The sequence below is a fragment of the Theropithecus gelada genome, chromosome 7a (assembly GCF_003255815.1).
Source record: "Theropithecus gelada isolate Dixy chromosome 7a, Tgel_1.0, whole genome shotgun sequence".
In the NCBI taxonomy this organism is placed as follows: Eukaryota; Metazoa; Chordata; class Mammalia; order Primates; family Cercopithecidae; genus Theropithecus; species Theropithecus gelada.
Genome location: NC_037674.1, coordinates 58,433,283 through 58,443,844, shown reverse-complemented (window position 1 = coordinate 58,443,844; position 10,562 = coordinate 58,433,283). Strand labels below are relative to the sequence as shown.

Sequence of the window (10,562 nt, the reverse complement as noted above, 5' to 3'; positions counted from 1 at the left end):
CCCTCTCCTATGTAGCCTCCCCTCTGACTGCCCCTGGACAGGTGGCAGAGTGTGGAGGTTTCGTGGGTTGGGTGCCCAGACCCTCTGCTTCCTAACTGAGATGCCTGGACAGCTCATTTGGCCTCTCTGAACCTCAGCGTCCTCCTCTGGGAAGTGAGAGCAACAATCCTGCCTCCTCCAAGCCCTGGAGGGAGGACTGCGTGTGTTCTTGCATGTGCAGGCTCGGCCTGTGCCCCGCACATCCTAAGAGCTCGATCCGTGCCAGCTGCTGCTAGCATGCAAACCCAGTCATGGAATCAAGGCCGTCCCACCATCCACACCCTTCCCAATGGCTCAGAGAATATCTGGAAAAGAAATTGGGCAACAAGGGGCAGCCCCTGCTCTCCACCCCTGCACCAACCTTGGCACTGCTCCTGTCCTTCACACTCTCTGCCACTGCCCATCCTGGGGCCTTTACATCGCCATGCTCCTCACCTCAGACACTCACTCCCATACTGCCTGTTGAGGCCCAGCCACAGGACCCCCTCTGCAGGTGGCTCTGCCTTCTCGGCTCCACCCCCACCCTGTGGTCCAGAGTGTAAGCTGTCCCTCCCCTGAGCTGCCAGTTTCACACCCGTCCCCCTCTTTCCTCACCAACAGATTCTGATTTTGTTCAAGGAGCAATGAGACCAGCTGAAAACACAACTCCCTGCCACTCCCTTGCAACTAGGGGGGTTTGGGACACAGTCCTGGCTGGGGAGAAAAAGGCACAAGTCCCTCACTAGGAGTCAGCCCTTTCCCCTCTCCTTCTTCCTGCCCAGTACAGGATAAGAGCCCTGGAAGGGAGGACACCATCTGTGACAAGCAGGAATGAGGGGAGGCTGCTGTAGCAAGGACGGTATGGCTGAGGGCCAGTCAGCTCCAGATCCCGCCAGCTTGGACTGTGCACCAGGGACTTCCTGCCTGAGACAAAGAACCCCTGTCTGTTCCAGCCACCATGGGGCACTTGCCTCTGCAGACACTCCCAAGTGGTCCACCTGCAAAGCAGCCAATTTGCTGAAAGACAATTCCCCGAATGTCTAGTGCTGCAAATGTATGTGTTGGTTTTCATGTTTGTCCAATTAAAGACACCTGTGTTAGGCCAGGCGCAGTGGTTCACGCCTGTAAGCCCAGCACTATGGGAGGCCAAGGAGGATGAATCACCTGAGGTCAGGAGTTGGAGACCAGCCTGGCCAACATGGTGAAACCCCATCTCTACCAATAATGAAGAATTAGCCGGGCATGGTTGTGCATGCCTGTAAATCCCAGCTACTCAGGAGGTTGAGGCAGGAGAATCACTGGAACCTGGGAGGTGGAGCCAAGATCGCACCATTGCACTCCAGTCTGGGCGACAGAGTGAGACTCCATCTCAGGTGAAATAAAATAAAATAAAATAAAATAAAATAAATAAAATAAAATAAAATAAAATAAAATAAATAAAATAAAATAATAAAATAAAATAAAATAAAATAAATAAAATAAAATAAAATAAAAAAAAATAAAAAAGACAGCTGTATTAGATAACATGGGTTTCCTAGCTTTGGAAGGTATCTGTCCAGTTCTCCATTTTCGTTTTGTCATCATAATAGCATTTTAAGGAATGCTCAAATGTCTGCATCTCAGATTCCTGATCCTGAGACCCTGAGGACACTGAGTGTCAATGATGGGAAGACCGAGGGGAAAAGGGGAGGACTAAGAGACAAAGGGGGAGACTGAGGTGTGGGGAGACCGAGGAATGGCGGGGGAGACTGAGTGGGGGGAGGAAGACTGAGGGGCATGGGAGGGACTGGGGGGTGGGGGAGACTGAGGGGTAAGCGGGGAGACTGAGAGGCATGGGGGGAGACTGAGGAGTATGGGACAAGACAGAGGGGCAGAGGGGGAGAACAAGGAGCAGTGAGGAGGAGACAAAGAGACAGAGAGGGGAGACTGAGGAGCATGGGGGGAGACTGAGAAGTATGGGAGGAGATGGAGGGGTAGAGGGGAAGCCAAGGAGCAGTGAGGAGGAGACAAAGAGAGAGCAGGGACTGAGGAGCATGGGGGGAGATAGATAAATATGGGGAGGAAGAGTCGGAGTTAATGAAATTGCCCTGCTTTTTACAAATAGTTCAGGGAAATAAGTCAGGGTGGTGAGGGGACACTGGGCTGGTCTCCGGGACGCAGCAGAAATGCAAGCACAAGACCTGCCAGAGCTGAGCAAGGACACAATCGAGAGGGAGCTGTGTCTGCTGGAGGGAGAACACCAAGAGCTGGAGCACACTGAGCACGTGCCGCGAGCCAGCACCCACCTGCCTCATCCATTTACCCTCCCAGTGGGCCTGGGACATAGGGCAGTTGCCAGCCTCATCTCACAGATGGGGAACTGAGGCTCAGAGAAGCCAACTTTCAAACCCGTGGTGGCCCAGCAGTGAGCTGGAAGCTGAAGCCAGCGTCCCTGTCCAGAGATGAAGCCCCTGCCGCCGGGGCTGTGCCTGCCCCACTTCTCACCTCTGCCACAGGTGACTGTGCACTTGGTCCAGGGCCCATAGTGCCAGGAGAACTCGGGCGGCAGGACCTTGCCATGGCCGCCTGCCTCCCTGTGGATGGTGTACTCGTAGCGCACCCCGGGGTTGCTCTCCTGCAACAGCAGCTGGGTGGGCAGGCAGGAGCCCGTGAGCACGAGGTGTCTTCTCCATCCACCCAGTCCTAAAGGAGCCAACCCCAGCCACCTCTGTGAACCGTAGCTACACCATTGGGCCATTTTAAAGATGAGAAAATTGAGGTAGAGGCTGCAGCAGGAGGGCCTCGCTCAGAGCCAGGCTCTGTGACTGACCCAGGGCTCACTCTTCCAGGACGAGACCTGCCATAAGGGGTGCTGGGCCTGGGGACTGCGCCTCCGCTCCCCTACCCTGGGCCTTGGGAGGCAGGCACCTGGATCCAGACAGACTCGTTGGTGGGACCCAGGGACGTGAGGTTCTCCCGGTTGCCCCTGCGTGCGTATGTGAAGGTGGTCCCTGCCACCTGGTAGTCCCTGTCCCACTGGATGGTCCAGCCATCACTGAAGAAGTACTTCTCTGGGTCCTCGCTCTGCAGTGCCAGGAAGTTGGCAGCCTTGGCCACCTCCTGGATGCGGATCTCGCGTGCGCCGGCTGGGATCAGCCCCACGTCCACATACCCTGTCAGCCAAGGGTTGTGGGTAGGTTGTGCCCAGGGTGAGAAGGTTGCTTATCCCCACCCGCTTCCCTCACGTCTCTCCCCACTTGCCTCCACCTGCTGATGCCAAAGATTTCACCATTAGCTTTAAAGTCTGAGCTCCCCAAATTGCTCAGATCTGTCATAGACAACCAAAACCTCGCAGAGGTGCCACAAATCCTGACCCCGTGGCCATGCCCCATCACCCCTCACTTGGGGACCTAAGCTGGTCTCATCACAAGGCTGGATCCATCCCCTACACTGAAGGCCAGCTGGCATTCTCTTTCTGAAAAACCCAAAGAGCCCAGGCCTTTCTCCTGGGACACCCTCCTCATCCCCATGCGGCCTGCTTTTATTCATTCACTTCCGTCACACCCGTCACATGCCAGACACTACTCTCAGCACTTCATATCTGTAAGCTCATGGGTAACGGCCCTATAGCCTAGGTACTATTGTTATCCCCATTTTACAGATGAGCAGAGTGAGGCAGACAGGGATAGTAACGTGCATGAGCGTCCTGCTGGGATATGAGCAGCCTCCAGGGCCAGTGCTTTATCCAACACACTGCGCTGCTCTCTGGGATGAAGTCTAAGCTTCTCAGCCTGGGGCTCGAGGCCCTATAGCTGGTCCTGCCTTCCCTTCTTGCCTCCAGGCTCTGGTACAAGCTCTTTCCTCCATTTGGAAGACCACTTCCATCTCTTCTGAGTTTTATGATTCAGCTCAACTTCCACCTCCTACAGGAAACCTTCCCTGACTTCCCCAGGCCAGGACCTTCTTCCTCGGTGCTCCCACAGCCCTCTGGGCCTACCTCTACTGCACTGGTCACACCAGAAGGTTCTGTCCCCTTGCAGGACTGAGCACTTCACCTGCATGTCCCCATCACCTAGCACACAGTCAGTATTTGAGCAACGTGTGCAAAACAGACCAGAGGTGAGGGCACGGAGTTGGGCATCTCAGAAGCTTCAGGAGGAGACTACCATTCTTTGAAAGGCCCAGGGGCCACACGCAAGCCGAGCTGGCCCTGCCTGGGGTGTCTGGAACAGGAGGATTCCCCGTGGGGACAGCTCTCTGCATGTGGGCCAGGGGTTCCCTGACTCCTGCAAGAATTCTACCCCAGCAAGGCTTCCCTGCTTAGCCATCTCTAGTCTAGGTAGGGACCACAAGATGAAGGACAGGGGCCCAGGGGAGATGGGGAAGGGGCCACCAGGTGAAGAGCACACCCCTCCCCAACAGCGGTTCCACCCCATACCCAGGCACTCGGCCTCCTCAAAGGTCCCGCTCACAGTGTGGCAGGTGGAGTCATTGCCGTGACACACGCCACAGTGATCCTCCATAGCACCGGAGTCAATCTTGAAGTCAGAGCCCACGTTCTGCAACACACAAGGAGGAAAGGCCCCTGGTGCTGGTGGTCAGCCCTCTGTGGTCCCAGTCCCGGGGGCCAGCCAGGGTCAGGAGGAGAAAGCTGGGAGTGGGGGTCAGGAGGTCTCTCTCTTGCCCTGCCCCATCCCAGCTGTGCCTCTGACTCAGGTGAACTTCTCTACCTCCCTGAGCCTCAGTTTCCTCACATGTGAGATAGGGAGATCCACCCCTCCCTTAAAGGCATGTCGTGAGCATCACATAAGACAAGAGAAGGGAAGAGTTCTGCAAAGGCTGCAGGCAGGCAGGGGATCTGATGCACTCCTGACCAGCGCATGCAGGGAAGGCATTGGGGGTTGGCACCTCCCTGCTGGTCCTCCTCGGAGCCCAGGCCTTGATACACCAGTGGCTTAGAAGGCAAGAAGCAGGGACAAGTAGGTGGCTGGGGACATGGGCGAAGAGGAGAGGCCATCATTGTTATTAAAAATAAGAATAGAAATTGTTACCAAATACTGAGTGCTACTCTTTGGGGCTCAGAGCCCTTCAAGTCACCTATGTCACCTCATTTAACCCCTTCTATCAGGGAGCAAACCACTGCCTGGGGTCAGCCAGCCAGCAAGAGGTCAAGTCACTGCCTGGGCTCCAGTTTCCTATCTGGGGTGGTGCTGGTGCAGGCATCCAAGGAGTTGCAGGGAAGTGAGGCCTGACTGGGAGGGGTCCCCAGTGCCAGGAGGTGTGGCAGGGGCTTTGCCTTAGAGATCATAGAGGGTGGGGGCTGGGAAACCCAATGGTAGAACATGGGGAGGGTGGCCTGAAGAGGACCAGGAGGGACCCAGGAGAGAACCTGGGGCCCGCCAGTGGGGCTGGGGGCAGCCAGTACTGGGAGAGCCTCTTCCTAACCAGGCACACCTTGCAGATGCTGTTGATGCAGAGGTCCCAGCTGGCCTGGACCTGGTAGCAGGGGGTGCCATCGACCACGGCATCCCACAACTTCTTGGCAAAGTACTTATTTGAGGGCCAGCAGTACAGCTCGCAGGGGTTCACTGGAGGCCCAAGTAGAAGAGCCATCAGCAACAGCTGGGGCAGGAGTGTGGAGGCCACCAGGAAGACCCCTCTGTGACACACATCCATAGCAGGCTAGAGGCTCCCAAGCAGCACCAACATGCTGGAGGCTCCGGCTGGGCTGGTAGCTATCTGCAAGGTCGCAGACTGGGGAGCTAGGGGTGAGCAGCAGCCCCAGGGGACAGTGGGAGTGGCCCAGGCTTGGGGTGGAGACTGAGCCTCCTACTTGCATCACAGGGTAACCTTGGACCCACACATCCCCAGCCCTCTGGGCCTCAGTGTCTCCATGGGAGGCAGCACTCACCGTCATTGACCACGGGCACCCATGTGTGCAGCTGGCCCTCGTAGAGTGTAGCGTCAAAGTGGCTGCACTGGACGTGGCAGAAGGAGGGGCGGCCAGTGGGGCAGGCCTGCAGCTTGCAGAGGTGGAAGTGCTTCCGCTCACCCACACAGTATCTGCCTTTGTATTTGGGTCGGTGGGGATGAGCGGGGTGGGCCCCAGGGCCTGGTGAATACTACTGCCTGGCCACAGCCCAGAGCAAGCGGCTTCCTCCTGCACCCACACCCCGAGATCCCTGCCGCCCAGCTTTGTGCACAATGCTTCCCTCCCTTGGGCTGCCCACCCTCTGGCCCAGACACACCCTCCCTGTTTGTAAGGACCTGTGGGGAGGTGGCAGCAGGAAGCCTGAGCTCTGCCCCCAACCTGCTGTGTGACCATGGGCAAGTCTTCGGCCAGCCTCTGGGCCTCAATTTCCTCCTGTATAAAGTGAGGTTTGGGCTGCCTCTGCAGAGGGCTGTTGAAAAGCTGGGACAAGTTGCAGGCATGACTGGCACTGGCTGGAGGGACTGCACCGAGTCTCTAGCCCATGACACCAGCATCCTAACAAGCCCTTGAGTCCTCAGCCTCCCTCCTGGTGGCAGTACCCCAGCCTGGGCCTAAAGGAAGTGCCCAGGGCCCCAGCCAGGTGGGAGGTCTGACCGAGCACAGCTCCTGAAACCCTCCGCATCTAGGCCAGGGTTGCTGGCCCCCACCCAGCTCAGACCTGGAGGTCAGGAGGCAGGGAGGGCCACAGGCCAGCCTTGGATAAGCATAGTGCCCTGGGTGGGGCTGGCTGTGAACCCCATGTCTGCCCCGGGTGGCCTCCTGAAGTGAAGATTAGCCGGGTAGTGCCTCAGATCTACGGTACCACTGGCCTCTGTGTCTCAGCAGATCTTCACACCACCCCGTTTAGACGGGAAATAGAGGCCCAGAGAGGTGAAGTCATTCACCTCAGGCCATCCCTTCGGTGCTGGCCCATCCTCCCAGCTGCCCCCAGTCTCATCTCAGACTCTTGTTGTGTCTCTGAGGCCACCAAGCCCCTCCCGCTGAGTGCCCCCTACAGACGAGCTGCAAGACTGAGGGCCTGGCCTGCAAAAACTGCATTTGCCCTTGACTACAACTTTACTGGATGGGCACTGCTGTTATATAGATGGGGAAAACGGGGCCCAGAGAAAGGATGAAGATGGGATTCGAACCTGGAGCCATCTAAGGTCTGGGACCCATGCTCTTCCCCACTGCCCTCTCCTGCCTCCTTCCAGCCAGCAGCTGCTTTGCCATGTGGCCTCTGATGAGTCTCTCCAGTCTCTGGGCCTCAGTGTCCCCCTCTCTGGAAAGAGGTCAGCAGTGGGGACCCTGTCAGCCCCCAGAACACTGCTTGAAAGTGACTCAAGGTGGCCTGGACACTCGGACTGACCATTATGAGGACATTTCTCAGAGCCAGGGGCTGGGACAGAGCCAAGCTCCTGCAATCGGCTGACTGCTTGGGTCCCTCTGTCCCATTGCCCAGGGCACCCTGGGCCCCACACTCAGGTAGGCTGCGTGCACTGCCGCTCGGCGCTCTGTACGCCCACGCCACAGCTCCGGGAGCAGATGGACCAGGCGCTGCAGCCAGATCAGCCACCATCCATGGCCTTGGACCAGAAGCCCACAGATATGCACTCCTCATTGAGACACCACTACCGAGACAGATGGAGGTAGAGCCACCCCACCCCCCAGCCTATCAGTAATCCTCACCCTAGTGAGAACAAGGTGGGTGGGAAGGCTGAGAAAGGCACAGAGGGGAAGGATGGAAGGTGAGAGAGGCCCCTTTACAATCATCACAATCATCTGTGACCCAGACCACAGGGAGGAGCTGAGCAGGGAGTAAAATGGCCCACGTGCTGACTCAGCTGAAGACCCCTGGGGGAATCATGGAATCAAGCCCTGGCCCCAATGCCTCCGCTTTGCAGATGGGGCCTTGGGCTGCAGAGAGTGCGGGGCTCTGCTAGGAGCACAAGCAAGACTGTGAGCCGGGGCTGACCCCAGGGCCTGGTTACAGCAGGTCTGGCGTCTCACACACCCACCGCCAGGACTGGGGACATCCCCTACCTTATTCTCCCCACACTGGGTGCCGTCCACGGCTGCATCCAGCTTGGAGTGACAGGTGGTCCCCACAGAGCACCAGAGTGTGTGGCAGACATTCTGTGAGGAGGAGCGCATGGGCCATACCCTCACCCTCTCCCAGTGCTGCCACCCACCCTGCCCCCTCCCTGTCCCCAAGGGTCCCCTGGGCACCCCTCCACATGGCAGGGGCCCACAGACCCCCAGAGGTCCCTTCTTGTGTGTCTGCTCCCACCTTCCTCCCTGGACCATGTGGTGGTGTGGAGTACTCGGGGCTGCACTCCTCAGAGCGGTCCCCAGCTGTCCCCACCTCTCCCAGCCTAGCCCCTCCTCTGGAAACACTCCCGTTAGAAGATCACTTCAGGCAATCTTCTCCAGGATAAATAGACCCTCCCCACTGGGGTTCCTTTTCCCTCTCATGAACCAGCTCCAGAGAGGCTAAGGGACTTGCCCAAAGTGTCACACTTTGTCCATGGTTGACCCAGAATTCAGAGCTGGGTCTGTGGCCGCCCATCCCTGGCCTCTCCCACAGGTCACTTGGCGTCTCACAGTATCACTCGGGGGCGCAGCCCAGGCCAGGTGAGGTTACTCTCAGGCTGGCATCCATGGGCTGGTGAGAGTTGTCCCCGAGCCCTCCTGCCGGGTCCCCACACCCCCACACCCACACTGGCCCCACTCACATCCATGTCCTCGCAGAAGGCAGAGTAGGCCCCATACTGGAGGCGGCACTGGTGGCTCACATCATAGAGGACGCCAGGTGGCACCGAGGAGAAGTCGATGATGTCCTTGGCAGGAGGGTCATCCAGGCACAGGCCCCACCCATGGCTAGAGATGGGATGGGAGGATGGAGGGGGCGCAGCCTGGGAGACCCATTGGAGAAGCCTTGGTGGGGCGAGGAGAGGTGGGAGGGGACACAGAGTCCTACAACTGTAGGAAACTCTAGCCTCCCCTCTCTGCTCAGCCGATCCTCCACCCACAGCCAGCAGCAGAGGCCCTCCCAGCCTCTCTCATCTCACTTCCTGGGCACTCCAGCTGGCTAAACAACCCCAACACCAATCCCAGGCCTCTGTACACACTGCCAGGGCCCTTCCCTCAAGGCCTCCTGAACCACAAAGTGTGGGTGGCAAGTCACCCAGGTGCCAAGGCAAGAGATCGAGGGTATGAGCTGTTCCAGTATAATAAAATATATAAAATAACAATAGTTATACTAGATATAGATAATAGATATGACTATGTATGAATATCATTAATCATCAGTTTGTAGCAATTACTCTTTACTCCAATATTATAATAATCCTTGCTCTACAATTATAACCTAGGAAAAACCAGGCCATACAGAGACAGGAGCTGAGGGTACATAGTGAGAAGTGACCAGAAGACAAGAGTATGAGCCTTCTGTTATGCCCGGGCAAGGCCACTACAGGGCTCCTTGGTCTAGCGGTAACGCCAGCATCTGGGAAGACACCTGTTGCCAAGTGGACCATGGTCTAGAGGTAGCATCAGTGTCAAGGAAAAACACCTGCTACTTAGCAGACCAGGAAAGGGAGTCTCCCGGAGGAGTTCAAAGAAGACTCTACTCCTTCACCTCTTGTGGAGGGCCTGACATCAGTCATGCCCACCCACAATTATCCGGAGTCCTAACCATCTCTCTCTGATGCTGTGCTTCAGTGGTGATGCACCTAGTCTGCCTTCATGTTCCATCCTGTATACCTGGCTCTGCCTTTTAGATAACAGTAGTGAATTAGTGAAAGTACTAAAAGTCTCTGATATGCAGAAATAATGGTGTAAGCTGTCTCTTTCTCTCTCCTCTCTTCCTCTCTGCCTTGGCTGCCAGGCAGGGAAGGGCCCCCTCTCCAGTGGACACGTGACTCACGTGACCTTTTCAATCATTGGAGATGATTCACACTCCTTACCCTGCCCCTTTTGCCTTGTATTCAATAAATAACAGCACAGCCAGGCATTCAGGGCCGCTACCAGTCTCCGCGTCTTGGTGGTAGTGGTCCCCCGGGCCCAGCTGTCTTTTGTCTCTTTGCCTTGTGTCTTTATTCCTACAATCTCTTGTCTCCTCACATGGGGAGAAAAACCCACTGACCCTGTGGGGCTGGACCCTACATACGGCACCCAATGTGGGGCTCTCTCTTGCTGTGTGAAGTTGCACCCTGAGTGCGGAATCAGCGGAGGATTTCGACCAGATTCCTGACGATTGCGGTCAACAAGCTTGGTGGTAAGCTTGAGCACTCACAGTATTCCGGGGACACCATGGGACAGGCCAGTGCTAAGTACTTGGCTTATTTAAACTTTATGAAAACCCTCCTGTATTATCTCAACCCTGTCCCTGTTCAGCCCTGCTGTAGGGCTCTCAACCTTCTGCCTGTTTGGCCCAGTAATGAGGCCTGCAACCCTATCCCTCCACAGCCTCGTTTTCTCATGCCTGTTTCTTTTTCTCCGAATCAGACTTGGCTAGAGTCACAGGCTCCCTTGAAGCCTGGCTCTTTTCCTAAGTTATAGTTGTAGAGGAAGGATTATTATAATATTGGAG

At 56.6% G+C, this 10,562-nt stretch overlaps 1 protein-coding gene across 1 annotated transcript; it reads right to left on the bottom strand.

Moving 5' to 3' along the window:
* Nucleotides 1–2,308: 2,308 nt before the first annotated feature.
* On the bottom strand, nucleotides 2,309–10,284 carry LOC112627522 (A disintegrin and metalloproteinase with thrombospondin motifs 7-like). The gene is given in 9 exon segments (XM_025389827.1): nucleotides 2,309–2,712; nucleotides 2,715–3,170; nucleotides 4,436–4,556; nucleotides 5,452–5,585; nucleotides 5,909–6,078; nucleotides 7,454–7,599; nucleotides 8,012–8,104; nucleotides 8,704–8,883; nucleotides 10,225–10,284. Coding segments are annotated over 9 exon segments (1,764 nt in total).
* Nucleotides 10,285–10,562: the final 278 nt, after the last annotated feature.